Raw genomic sequence first — 14,300 nt, 5'->3', positions numbered from 1 at the left:
GCAAGTTTGTTTTCTGCGGCTCCAGAGACTAGGACCTTAAGGCATAGGGTCTTTTCTCTAAGGTATTTGGTCTTAATGTGGTCTTTTTGCCTAGCCTTAAAAATGCAGCAAGCCCCCACAGCCCGATCCTCCGTATTTACCTTACAAATGTCTTGCGATGGTTCGATTGATTCCTGGGACGCGTCACCCGCCACCTGGTTTCTGCTCGGCTGACAACGCTCGGCTGAGCTTATTGCCAACTCTGCTGGAGATCCAGGTGCTTCTGCGTTAAGGGTCCTCTATTTTTTTGAGCAGGCTCATTATTATCTGAAGTTCTCCTCTTAAAATTTCCCACCGTCGTGGAGATCAGGGGGAGAACGGGGAGAAAATATGCTTCAGTTCCTCGCACGAAACCTTCCAGATGGGACCACGAGGCGGGGGAATCAATCCCGAGGCCCTCGCAGCCGGAACGCAGCATCCTATTAGTGTGGATGTTTAGTTAAAGTTTGCTGGCTTTGGAGAGGTGTTTGGCAGAGAAACGGCGAGGTCTGCGGGAGGGGAAACGAGGGCAAAGCCAGGCGCCCCTTGCTGTTTCCAGATCTGGACCTGGCAGGCTGCGTTTGCTATGACAGCTGTAACATGCGATTGGTGTCTAACTGTGTTCTCTTCGCTCTGAAAGAGCGCCATGTGGTTGCAAAGGAGAAATTACCTGCGAGGAACAGCTGCGCTGGAGTTTGTAGATTGCGGCGTGCTTATTTTTTTTTCTCCTGCAGACACTACTAGCACTTTACTTTGCGAGTGGTGTAGCGGTTAAGAGCAGCGGATTCTAATTTGGAGAACTGGGTTTGATGCCCCGCTCTTCCACATGAGCAAAAGACTCTTATCTGGAGGACTGGGTTTGTTTCCCTTCTCCTACACATGAGGCCTACTGGGTGACCTTGGGGTTGTCACATTTTTTTCAGAGCTCTCTTAGCCCCACCTACCTCACAGGGTGTTTGTTGTGAGGGGGGAAGGGAAAGGAGATTGCCAGCCCCTTTGAGTCTTCTGCAGGAGAGAAAGGGGGGCGTAGCAGCGGCGTAGGAGGTTAAGAGCTCATGTATCTAATCTGGAGGAACCGGGTTTGATTCCCAGCTCTGCCACCTGAGCTGTGGAGGCTTATCTGGGGAATTCAGATTAGCCTGTGCACTCCCACACACGCCAGCTGGGTGACCTTGGGCTAGTCACAGCTTCTCGGAGCTCTCTCAGCCCCACCTACCTCACAGGGTGTTTGTTGTGAGGGGGGAAGGGCAAGGAGATTGTAAGCCCCTTTGAGTCTCCTGCAGGAGAGAAAGGGGAGACATAAATCCAAACTCTTCTTCTACTACCTCATAAGGTGTCTGTTTTGGGGAGAGGAAGGGAAGGAGTTTGTAAGGCACTTTGAGACTCCTTATTATTGAGAAAGGTGGGGTATAAATCCACATATTTCTCCTGCTCCCCCTCATTTTTCCTCTTCCTCCTCTTCCTCTTCCTCTTCCTCCCCCCCCCCATCATCTCCTTTTAGCAATGATACTGAAGCGTCCTTCTGTTGGCTCAGTGGATTCTTGCTATTATCTCGAGCAATATGCTCCCTAATTGATGTTGGAAATTTCCCAGGCCTGCGAGCCGAGATTCTTCCCGACTGGTGGTTTTAAGTACAAGCAGGCACTGAATTTGACCCCTACTCCATTCACTTGTTATATTATTCCACTCTCTTTGGTTATCCGCACAGAAAGCCTCGTGAAATCATTCATGCCAATGAAGAACAATTGCCTCGAGATTAAAAACCCCGCTCACTCGCAATTTTTGAATTCGGTGGCGTAGGAGGTTAAGAGCTCGTGTTTCTAATCTGGAGGAACCGGGTTTGATTCCCCGCTCTGCCGCCTGAGCTGTGGAGGCTTATCTGGGGAATTCAGATTAGCCTGTGCCCTCCCACACATGCCAGCTGGGTGACCTTGGGCTAGTCACAGCTTCTCGGAACTCTCTCAGCCCCACCTACCTCACAGGGTGTTTGTTGTGAGGGGGGAAGGGCAGGGAGATTGTAAGCCCCTTTGAGTCTCCTGCAGGAGAGAAATGGGGGGATATAAATCCAAACTCCTTTTCTTCTTCTTCTTCTTCTTCTTCTTCTTCTTCTTCTTCTTCTTCTTCTTCTTCTTCTTCTTCTTCTTCTTCTTCTTCTTCTTCTTCTTCTTCTTCTTCTTCTTCTTCTTCTTCTTCTTCTCCTTCTCCTTCTCCTTCTCCTTCTCCTTCCCCTTCCCCTTCCCCTTCCCCTTCCCCTTCCCCTTCCCCTTCCCCTTCCCCTTCCCCTTCCCCTTCCCCTTCCCCTTCTTCTTCTTCTTCTTCTTCTTCTTCTTCTTCTTCTTCTTCTTCTTCTTCTTCTTCTTCTTCTTCTTCTTCTTCTTCTTCTTCTTCTGTGGCAAAATCATCTAGGCCAGATATCCCCAACTGTGTGCAAACCGATACTTTTTCTAACACCCGTAAAGTGTTTTTTAGGAAATGGGTGGGGCTGAGGGGGACTTGAGCCCAGCCTGATTGTCCATTGGAAATCTGTGCAGATTTGTTTTTTTAAAAAAACAACAACAACACTGCATTGAAAGCAGCTGCCACCAGAGCATAAAGATCTTCTCTGTGTGACGAATAGTAAGCTGCCACCAATTGTCTGTAGCAATTCTGTGGCGGCCATTTTGTGACTGCACCCACCGGGCTGTATCAAAATGCCAGAGCTGCCCACCAGCTCCGAAATTTCGGGGTCCTCGTATTAGGGGCTGAACCACAACGGCTTCCTAATTCTGCTTCTTAGCGGAGTCACCCCAAAACTTCCAGTTTCTACATATAGTCCGCCTTTCTCCTGCGGACTTCAAAAAAAAGCAAAATATTTCTCGAGAAATCCCCTCCTGATCTGAACACTTTCCACTTCTTTAAGCTGTTTAAAAGCACAGTTCTCCAGGATTTCTCTATTAACGGATGATTATCAGCCTTCAGTTCTGATAATACAAAAGAGTAGAAGGGCAGGTTTGGTTCTTTGAACTTTAACCAGCAAACCATTCGGAAAACACATAGACACTTTTACCATTCGTAGGAAAGAAACTGTTCTCTTTTTTGTGCGAGGAAAAAAAAATTAACCCTACTATTACCATAAAGATGAAGGCTAAAATTACCAGAGTTCCTAGCATTGCTGTGAATCTAGGTTGCATCAACAGGAGTATAGTGTCTAGATCGGAGGTCATAATACCGTGTTTCCCCGAAAATAAGGCAGTGTCTTATATTAATTTTTGCTCCCAAAGATGCGCTATGTCTTATTTTCAGGGGATGTCTTATTTTTCTGTGTTCTGTTCGTCGGGCATGCTTCCAAACAAAAACTTTGCTACGTCTTACTTTCGGGGAATGCCTTATATTTCGCACTTCAGCAAAACCTCTACTACGTCTTATTTTCTGGGGATGTCTTATATTTGGGGAAACAGGGTAGTACCTCTCTGTTCTGCATTGGTCAGACCTCACCTAGAGCACTGTGTTCAGTTCTGGGCACCACAATTCAAGAAGGATATTGACAAGCTGGAACGGGTCCAGAGGAGGGCAACCAAAATGGTCAAAGGTCTGGAGTCCATGTCCTATGAGGAAAGACTTTGGCAGCTGGGGATGTTTAGTCTGGAGAAGAGAAGGTTAACGGGTGACATGATAGCCATGCTGAAATATTTGAAGGGATGCCATGTTGAAGAGGGAGCAAGCTTGTTTTCTGCTGCTCCAGTGACTAGGACAGTGGTTCTCAACCTGGGGGTCGGAACCCCTTTGGGGGTCAAATGACCCTTTCACAGGAGTCGCCTAAGACTCTCTGGATCAGTGTTCTCCATCCGTACAATGGATAAATGTTAGGGTTGGGGGTCACCACAACATGAGGAACTGTATTAAAGCACATGTGTCAAACTCGCGGCCCTCCAGATGTTATAGACTACAATTCCCATCATACTGGATGATGGGAACTGTAGTCCAAAACATCTGGAGGTCCGCGAGTTTGACACCTATGTATTAAAGGGTTGTGGCATTAGGAAGGTTGAGAACCACTGGACCAGGACAAGGAGCAACAGGTTTAAGATAGAGGGAAAGAGATTCCACCCAAACATCAGGAGAACTTCCTGATGGCAAGGACTGTTTGACAATGGAATACGATGCCCTGGAAGGTGGTGGAGTCTCCTTCTTTGGTAGTTTTTAAGCAAAGGCTGGATGACCGGGTGTCAGGAGTGCTTTGATTGTGTCTTCCTGGAGGGCAGGGGGTTAGACTGGATGGCCCTTGGGGGTCTCTTCCAGCTCTAGGATTCTATGATTCTATATTATAGTGAGAAAAAGTTTAAGAAGCAAACCAGATTTCACCTTTTTATCCCACTGCTTTTAAGGAGGATCAAAACGTTACACGCCCAGACATCTCACCTAGTCTTCTTCTGAGGCTTCTGTTCATATAAATCTGACTGTCTTGTCAAACTACTGCAAATTTGCAGAAAAAAGAAATATCAGCCTTATCTCGCTCTAAATCTGTTCTATTATAGTCATGTGATTATTATCTGGATAATGGATTGATATGAGCCAATCAGCACAGATGCAAATAAGCCAATCAGCGCATGTGTGTGAGTTACATCTGATCTAGCAAGATAAGCGGTCAAATATCATCCTGTAATTAAAAAGCCATTTATCTGACTTTTCTGTAACTGCTGCAATTACGTGTCCAAGATGAAAACAACTTGGAGCAGACTTCATTGACTATTGAATAGCGCTTCGACTTTTGGTTTGCTTGCAAGCTCAGCAAGGAAAGATTAATGGTCACGTGGCTACAGTGGCAGACACGGGTTTCCGAGGGTCTCTCCCCTGCGGTGTCTGCTTCGGCAGAGAGAGTGCATCTTCCAAAGTGTGCAACTGATGCAATCGTCGGCAGGGTGACTGATGTTGTGGAGCTAAATGTTCACCTAAAATAAAACATGAAACTCACCCTAAGGAGAGAACGTAGTTCTCTCAGAACTCTCTCAGCCCCTCCTACCTCACAAGGGGGCTGCTGTGGGGAGAGGAAGGGAAGGAGTTTGTCAGCTGCTTTAGGCAGAGAATAGTGGGGTATAAATCCAAACTCCTCCTCCTCCTCCTCCTCTTCTTCAGAAGGTTCTGCTGGGATGAGTGGCGGACTCTTATCTGGAGAGCCGGGTTTGTTTCCCCACTGCTACACACAAATCCAGCTGAGTGACTTTGAACTAGTCACAGTCCTCTCAGGACCCTCAGCCCCACCTATCTCACGAGGTATCTGTTGGGGGGAGGGGGAAGAAGCTGCTTTGTAAGCTGCTTTGAGACTTCTTAAAGATAGAGAAAAGTGGGATATAAATCATAACTCCTCCTCCTCCTCCTCCTCTTCTTCTCCTTCTTCTCCTCCTCCTCCTCCTCCTCCTCTTCTTCTTCTTCTTCTTCTCCTTCTCCTTCTCTTCTTCTTTTTCTTCTTCTCCTCCTCCTCCTCTCCTCCTCCTCCTCCTCCTTCTCCTCCTCCTCCTCCTCTTCTTCTTTTTCTTCTTTTCCTCCTCCTTTTCTTCTCCTCCTCCTTCTCCTCCTCCTCCTCCTCTTCTCCTCCTCCTCCTCTTCCTCCTCCTCTTCTTTTTCTTCTTCTTCTCTTCTTCCTCCTCTCCTCCTCCTCCTCCTCCTTCTCCTCTTCTTCTTTTTCTCCTCCTCCTCCTCCTCCTCCTCCTCTCCTCCTCCTCCTCCCCTCCTCCTCCTCCTCCTCTTCTACTCCTCCTCCTCCTCCTCTTCCTCTTCCTCCTCCTCTTCTTTTTCTTCTTCTCTTCTTCCTCCTCTCCTCCTCCTCCTCCTCCTCCTCCTTCTCCTTCTCCTCTTCTTCTTTTTCTCCTCCTCCTCCTCCTCTCCTCCTCCTCCTCCTCCTCCTCTCCTCCTCCTCCTCCCCTCCTCCTCCTCCTCTTCTACTCCTCCTCCTCTTCCTCCTCCTCCTCCTCTTCTTTTTCTTCTTCTCTTCTTCCTCCTCTTCCTCCTCCTCCTCCTCCTTCTTCTTCTCCTCTTCTTTTTCTCCTCCTCCTCCTCCTCCTCCTCCTCTCCCTCCTCCTCCTCCTCCTCCTCTCCTCCTCCTCCTCCTCCAGCTGTGATGAGCAGAGCGTAGGGAGAGAGGCGAAGGACCAAGGCCATGATAGACTTTGCTTGTGTGTGTGGGGGGGATGATGTATGTAACGGGCGAGGAGCTGGCAGAGGAAGAGGCTGGCTGATCTTGCTGGCAATTTGCATGTGACTCTACAGGCGCAGCTGAAGTGGAAATCTGTGCCAGGCTTCTGCAGAGAGGTTGCGGGGGGGGGGGGGGGGGAGATGCACTTGGCTGCAGAACACGTCCCAAGTTGAAGAGGGTTGCTTGTGTGGGCTGCGCTTTGTGGTGTGTGGGGAGAGGGGCGGAGTGCATTGCCCCCAACAGATGTGCCCTTGATCTGGCTGCCAGATTTCCCAGATGGCCTCGAGGCGACGTCGGTACCTGCCCGACTCCCCCTCGAGGAACGGCTGAAAGCTTCTCCGCTCCCCTCTGCCCTGGAACTAACCCAGCTGCTCTTATTCTCGTCCCCAGGTGATACCTGCCTCGGCCACCAGGAGGAGCCCAACTCACGAGATGGGAAGGCTGGCCTGAGCTCACCTGAGGCACCTGGAGCAAGAACTCTCTCCCCTCCTTCCTGTTATGTCCCAGATCGGCCCGCTTCCTGGCAATCGCAGTGAGTTCCAAAGGACCAGGGACCTAGGATGAGGAGGAGAACCGGATTTTCCTTGAACTTGCTATTCCTAGTGCCACTTCTCGTTGCGCAGACCGGGGTGGCCCTCGACCTGGGACAGTCTTCGTGCACCACTCTGGTCCAGGGCAAATTCTTTGGGTATTTCTCCTCCTTGGCCGTCTTCCCGTTGAACACTTCCCGCTGCTCTTGGATTATCCAGAACCCGGACCCCAGGAGGTACACCCTGTACATGAAGGTGCTGAAGCCGGCGGGCGCATGCGACCGCCAGCAGATCCGCACCTACCAGTTTGACTCGTTCTTGGAGTCCACGCGGACCTACCTGGGCATGGAGAGCTTTGACGACGTCCTGAACCTCTACGACAGCTCCACCCGCTACGCCTTCCTCCAGTCCAACAAGCAGTTCCTCCAGATGAAACAGACCGCCACCGCCGCCGCCACGGAGAGCGGGCGTGGCCGGTGGAAGCCGGCCAAGGCTCAGGACCGGGACTTCTCCGTGGAATACCTGGTGGTTGGCAACCGGAACCCCAGCAAAGCGGCCTGCCAGATGTTGTGCAAGTGGTTGGACACCTGCCTGGCCACCAGCAGCAGCTTCCACCCTTGCGGCATCATGCAGACGCCGTGCTCTTGCGCCAGCGGGGAGGTTCTGGAGCAGCCCAGCGAGATCCTGGGCTTGCCCAAGAAGAAGGACTGCTTTAAGGATGGGATTTACTTGGAGAACTGCGTGAGCAGCCCGAAGGACGGCGAGGTGCTGAATTTTTTGGGTAAGTGACCATGTCGACTCAAACAACTTCATGACCCGGGAAATGGAAGTGAAAGGATTGGATCCTCCAGATCTGTTCTACTAGAACTTTCCTCTAGAACAGGAAACTCATGGGCACCATAGTGCCCGCTGACACTTTTCTGGGTACCAGAGTGTTTCTAGAAAGGGGGTGGGGCCAGGTAGGGCTTTTGCCCAGCGAAGGCTTCTGATTGGTCATTGGAGATTTGATTGGCTTTCCTGATTACCAGAGTGTTTTTAGAAAGGGGGTGGGGCCAGGTAGGCCTTTTGCCCAGCAAGGCTTCTGATTGGTCATTGGAGTTTTGATGGGCTTTCCTGATTACCAGAGTGTTTTTAGAAAGGGGGTGGGGCCAGGCAGGCCTTTTGCCCAGCAAGGCTTCTGATTGGTCATTGGAGATTTGATTGGCTTTCCTGATTACCAGAGTGTTTTTAGAAAGGGGGCGGGGCCAGGTAGGCCTTTTGCCCACAAGGCTTCTGATTGGTCATTGGAGATTTGATGGGCTTTCCTGATTACCAGAGTGTTTTTAGAAAGGGGGTGGGGCCAGGTAGGCCTTTTGCCCAGTAAGGCTTCTGATTGGTCATTGGAGTTTTGATTGGCTTTCCTGATTACCAGAGTGTTTTTAGAAAGGGGGTGGGGCCAGGTAGGCCTTTTGCCCAGCAAGGCTTCTGATTGGTCATTGGAGTTTTCATTAGCTGTGCAGATTTTAATTTTTTTAAAGTTGCTTGGGCAGTAACTACTGCTGCAGCACAAGGATTTTCACTTGTAAGCAGTGGCGGCCATTTTGTGGCTGATCCCACTAAGCCATGGTGGGATTCCTAAGGTGCCCACTGACTCAAAAAAGGTTCGGGGATCCCTACTCTAGAGTAATGGGCCTTCTTCAAATAGAAGAGGCTTACATGGTAAGCTGCCTTGAGTGCAGCAAGAAACAAAAGCAGCTAACAAATGTTTCAAACAAATGAATAAGAGTCTTACATCAAGGGAATGCTCTTTCCCCGCCTAGAGCAATGGTTTCTGACCTTTTCTCACTGGTATATACCTTGGAATCCCACGTTCCTAAAACTGTACCCCCCCATATTAGCAAACCGATTATGCATTTTCGGTGTACCCCCAGGCACTCCGACACGTACCCCAAGTTGGGAAGTACTGCTCTAGAGGAAACCGTCCACGTGATCAGAACAGATGCATACGATGCTCCCGGTGCAGGGTTTGAATCTCTTGTTTATGGACATATCCCAAACACCTCTTTTTTTTGGTGGTTCAATCTTCGTTTCGTGATTTTGACGGAAATCGTTCGCCACGTAAGAAACGTCAACCGGTTGATTCTGGGTTGGAACTGGTTGAAAGTTCTGCATACCTTTTTAGTGCTGTTTCATCGATTGGGTTGGTTTGTTTGATGTGAGATTTGAGGATGTTATCATTCCCATCGCTGAATTGTGAACTGAGGGTATAGGCTGAGAGTATTTCCCCCCTTTTTTTTCTATATAGGTGCACCGTACTTTGGACATTTGCAGTAGTTCAGAGGGCTTCTTTCTTGGCCATTATCTGTTGACATGCCTGGAGACCTAGCCAGTGGTGGGATCCAAAACTTTTAGTAACAGGTTCCCATGGTGGTGGGATTCAAACTGTGGCGTAGCACCAATGGGGCTGGGCGGGGCATGACGGGGGCGTGGCTGGGCATTCTGGGGGCGGGGCATTCCTGGGAGGGGCTGTGGCAAGGACGCAGCTGCTGCGCCGGTCCTTGGGCGGGAAACGAATGCACGCAGGCGCAGGCTGCCACGCACGGCGGTGCACCTCCTGCTAGACTGCTTCAAGTTCTGCGCGCTTCTGCTGAGAGGAGGGGCGTAACTAAGGCAAAAATCACGTGGCAAAATCACCCATTAGTAACCCTCTCTCGGCACACACAAATAATTAGTAACCTACTCTCGGGGACCTGTGAGAACCTGCTGGATCCCACCTCTGGACCTAGCCCTCTGAGGAAAGGCTGAAGGACTTGGGAATCTTCAGGCAGGGAAGGGGAGGTTGAAGGGGAACAAGATTGCACTCTAGAAGTATTTGAGGGGTTGTCCCTTAGAGGAGGGCAGGCAGCTGTTCCTGTTGGCAGCAGAGGAGAGGAGTCACAATAATGGGTTTAAAATTATGGGCAGAAAGGCTCCGACTGGATATTCGGATTTTTTTTTAATATTAAGTGTTGTGTAACTGTGGGATCAGCTGCCACCGGAAATGGTGAGCTCCCCCTTGCTGGCAGCCTGGACAAACACTTTTCTAGGATGCTTTTTAGGCTAATACTTCATTGAGCTAGATGTCCAGCATTGCCCCTTCAAACTCTGCGATTCTGTGATATGTTTTTTGTATTTCCTCCATTCTGTGATGACGTCAGACTAACGTGCTGCAGCAGAGCAAGGGTGTGCTGACTGGCCACCAGCGTCAGCTGCCTGAAGCAGGAATCCTGCCAGGGCCGTCCATGCCGGCCTGCTGCCAAGACTTGGTTTAGAGCACCAGGAACAGCCCACACACAGGAAGTTGCCTTCTCCTTACTCAGATCCTTGGTTCATTCAGGTCAGAAATGTCTACTCAGATTGCGAAGGTCTCAGCCATAAATCTCATACGTGACCTACCACCTGTCCTTTTTAACTGGAGATTCCGTGGACTGAACCTGGTACCTTCTGAATGCAAAGTGGGGGCTTTCTCACAGTGCCACAGCTGCCGCCTGATGTGTTACCATAGCACCAGCCCTCTTCTGCAATGATAGCCAAGTCAGTGTAGAAGCATCAGTGGAATGGAGAAAATCGCTGGATGCTCAGTAATGTGACAAATAACAATCTTGACTAAACCCTCTTAATGGCCAAAGAAGATGCATGTTTCCCCCGGGTCATGTTCAGGCTGCTAAAGTGACCTCCTCATTAAGAAGAAGAGTTTGGATTTATATCCCCCCTTTTTTATATATCCCACCACTGTTTGGTAGGCATCAGAGGCATATAGAGGGGAAATGGTGCCCGGGGGCAATACTGTTTTGGGCGCCCACCCCCTCACCCCTGCGCCTCCCTGCCTGATGGAGGTGTGGGGGGCAGACCCGGCAGCAGCTTGCTGCGGGCCAACTGGGCGCTCCTCAACTCGAGGGGCACCCGGGGGCCCTGCAGCAGGCTTCGGTTGGGGAGCAGTTTTGTGCCCCCCTCGTGACCTGCTGAGTCACACCCGGGGACAGGGGATACCCCCAGTTCCTCTGGCAGGTACATCCTATGTTTATCGGGTGGTTTGTCACTTTCTCCCCAAGTCATTTACACTTTACCCTCACAAGCTGGGTACTCATGTTGTCATGTTGGGGAGGGAGCAAGCTTGTTTTCTGCTGCTCCAGAGACTAGGACCAGGGGAGTCCAATGGTTCCGAAGGTGAAAGTTGAAAAGAGATTCCCACCTAAACATCAGGAAAAAACTTCCTGAGCCCGTCAAGGGCTGTATTGCTAGACCCAGTGGGAATCGCATACCTCGGAGTGTGGTGGAGTCTCCTTCTTTGGAGGCTTTTAAAGAGAGGCTGGATGGTCATCTGTCAGGAGAGCTTTAACTGTGTATTCCTGCACGGCAGGGGGTTGGACTTGATGGCCCTTGAGGTATCTTCCAACTCTATGATTCATTTTACTGACCTTGGAAGGTTGGAAGGCTGAGTTCACTTTAAGCTGGCTGCGTGAAACTGACTTCTGGTGGGATTGAACTCAGGTTGTGAGCAGACCAACAATATTTTGGGGGCAATAGCTTTCCAGAGTCAAAGGTCCTTTCATCATATGGAGCGCTGGTTCCTAATTTTCTTTTTTTCACTCGCATACCCCTTGGCAACCCATTTCCCTAAAATCGTACCCCCACTACATAATTTTTTCATGTGCCCCCAAACACACTGCTGTATACCACTGGGTGTGAGCGTACCCCAAGTAGGGAGCTACTGTCCTAGGGGATATCTCCAGGTCAGCTTGGACTTGACATCACATCCCACCACCCTATATTCAACCCCTTGTGCTCCAGGGCTGTAAATACATGCATTCATCAAACAGCGTTAGGAGGCAGGATAGCAAACTGTACCATTTGTGTTCCTCCACTGCAGCATCAGAGAGCTTATTTGCTGCCATTTCTGCCCCCCCCCTCCCTGCACACAAACACGGCTTTGATGCTATTTGCAAATACATCACAAGCAGTCAATTGCGGGGTTTCAAATGGTGCCGGTTTTGGCCGGAAGCCGCTTTTGCTGAGTCAGAGATGAATCGACAGGATCTTCTTCTGGTCTCCCCTCTTCTGCCATTTGGGCAAAGGAAGAGAGGTTGCGCGTGACTCTTTTGGCACTCCAGTGAGCGGTGTGTGTGTGTGTGTGTGTGTGTTTGTGGGAAAGCCCGGGAAGGCCGCATTGTTTTATCATTTTTGCAAACGGCCCTTCTGCGAGCGCCTGCCCTGACCCCATCCTTGGCTCCTGCCGCTGACGGCAGATGGTGGGAAGCGAGCGCCCTTGCCCAGATCTCCTCGGAGTGTCGGTAAAACAAGCCATTCTGTGAACTTGACGTGCACACAGCAGAAGGGATCGACGCCAAGACACTGGGCTTTGCCAGATGTCAGGACGACTCCGGGATGTTCTGTAGGCCTCTCTCGGAGCTTCGGGTGGGGGACAAAGAAATCCCTATCCGCCGTCTGCTTTCTTCCTTGATATTTTGGGAGATGGGGGGTCACCAAGGGCGTAACTAGGGTGGGATAAGGCAGGGCTGTTCCCCTGGGCGCCAGTTAACAGGGGGCGCCCTGACGGCAAACTTGCTCTAGTTCCCTTGGAAGACAAGAAGAAGAAGAAGAAGAAGAAGAAGAAGAAGAAGGAGAAGAAGAAGAAGAAGAAGAAGAAGAAGAAGAAGAAGAAGAAGAAGAAGAAGAAGAAGAAGAAGAAGAAGAAGAAGAGGAGGAGGAGGAGGAGGAGGAGGAGGAGGGAGGGAGGGAGGAGGGAGGAGTGAGGAAGGAGGAGGAGGAGGAGGAGGAGGAAGAAGAGTTTGGATTTATATCCCCCCTTTCTCTCCTGCAGGAGACTCAAAGGGGCTCACAATCTCCTTGCCCTTCCCCCCTCACAACAAATACCCTGTGAGGTAGGTGGGACTGAGAGAGCTCTGAAGAACTGTGACTAGCTCAAGGTCACCCAGCTGGTGTGTGGGGGAGTGTACAGGCTAATCTGAATTCCCCAGATCAGCCTCCACAGCTCAGGCGGCAGAGCGGGGAATCAAACCCGGTTCCTCCAGATTAGATACACGAGCTCTTAACCTCCTACACCACTGCTGCTCTTGGACAAGTCAAAGATAGACTCCTGCATGTCATTCTAGAGATCCCAATTCTATGCTTTGTGCTAATTATTCTTGGCTGACTGCTGGTCCTTTTTGCTCTTGCTGATATATGGGATGGTGAATCAGGCAAGGCCGTGTGGAAGGATCATTTGTCAGATTTCTGCTGCGCCAAAACACGGACATAAATCCCCTGTAACTCCCCCCCCCCAGTTCCATGAAATAATTCCTCTCTCTCAGCATGGTGTGGTGGTTACGAGCGGTGGACTCCAGTCTGGAGAATCGGGCTCGATTCCCCGCTCCTCCACATGGGCGGCAGATTCTTGTCTGGAGAGCCAAGCTTGATTCTTGAGTTCTGGGCACCACAATTCGAGAAGGATATTGACAAGCTGGAACGGGTCCAGAGGAAGGCAACCAAAATGGTCAAAGGTCTGGAATCCAGGCCCTGCGAGGAGAGACTTGGGGAGCTGGGGATGTTTAGTCTGGAGAAGAGAAGGTTAAGAGGTGACCTGATAGCCATGTTTAGATATTTGAAGGGATGCCATGTTGGTGAGGGAGCTAGTTTGTTTTCTGCTGCTCCAGAGACTAGGACAAGAAAAAGAAAAAGAAAAAGAAAAGGAAAAAGAAAAAGAAGAAGAAGAAGAAGAAGAAGAAGAAGAAGAAGAAGAAGAAGAAGAAGAAGAAGAAGAAGAAGAAGAGGAGGAGGAGGAGGAGGAGGAGGAGTTTGGATTTATATCCCCCTTACTTTCCTGTAAGGAGGCCCAAAGGGGTTTACAATCTCCTTCTCCCCCCCCCCCCCAATAAAAACACTCTGTGAGGTGGGTGGGCCTGAGAGAGCTCTGAAGAACTGTGACTAGTCCAAGATCCCCCAGCTGGCATGTGTTGGAGTGCACAAGGTTTCACCCAGCTGGCCTGTGTTGGAGTGCACCAGGATTCACCACGGTTCACCAGATAAGCCTCCACAGCTCAAGCGGCAGAGCGGGGAATCAATCCCGGTTCTCCAGATTAGAGTGCACCTGCTCGTAACCAAGACAACACACTGACCATAACTTTTGATGAGTGAGTGCCCATTTGAATGTGCATCCCGATAGGGCTGTCATCTTCTAGGTGGGAGCTGGAGATCTCCCAAAATTACAGACGGTCTCCAGATGGCAGCGATCAGAACCCCTGGAGAAAACGGCTGCTTGGGTGGGTGGGCACCCCTTCCCCTCTCAAGCCCTGCCTGCCGTAGGATCCAGCTCCAATTCTCTAGGGCATAGGTGTCAAACTCGCGGCCCTCCAGATGTTATGGACTACAGTTCCCATCATCCCCTGCCAGCATGATGCTGGCAGGGGATGATAAGAAGGGCTGTAATCCTGCTTATCCTGGAGAGCACTTAATTGTTACCACCCTGGCTACTCAGGGATTCCCGACCTGGAGTCACTAGCCAGTGGTTGCATTAGCAAAGAGAAGAAGAAGAAGAAGAAGAGTTTGGATTTATATCCCCCCTTTCT

At 50.3% G+C, this 14,300-nt stretch overlaps 1 protein-coding gene across 1 annotated transcript in view; it reads left to right on the top strand.

Moving 5' to 3' along the window:
- Window positions 1-14,300, top strand: part of LOC125439453 (adhesion G protein-coupled receptor B1-like) — a 218,845-nt gene that overhangs the window by 123,026 nt on the left and 81,519 nt on the right. Inside the window, exon 2 of the mRNA XM_048508556.1 lies at window positions 6,578-7,498. Coding sequence (XP_048364513.1) covers window positions 6,748-7,498 — 751 coding nt within the window. The 5' untranslated portion in view covers window positions 6,578-6,747. The remainder of the gene's footprint in view (window positions 1-6,577; window positions 7,499-14,300) is intronic.

This window comes from Sphaerodactylus townsendi, linkage group LG09, assembly GCF_021028975.2.
Source record: "Sphaerodactylus townsendi isolate TG3544 linkage group LG09, MPM_Stown_v2.3, whole genome shotgun sequence".
NCBI classification, from domain to species: Eukaryota; Metazoa; Chordata; class Lepidosauria; order Squamata; family Sphaerodactylidae; genus Sphaerodactylus; species Sphaerodactylus townsendi.
The sequence above is the reverse complement of the archived record's forward strand: the minus strand, read 5'-3'. Positions and strand labels throughout refer to the sequence as shown.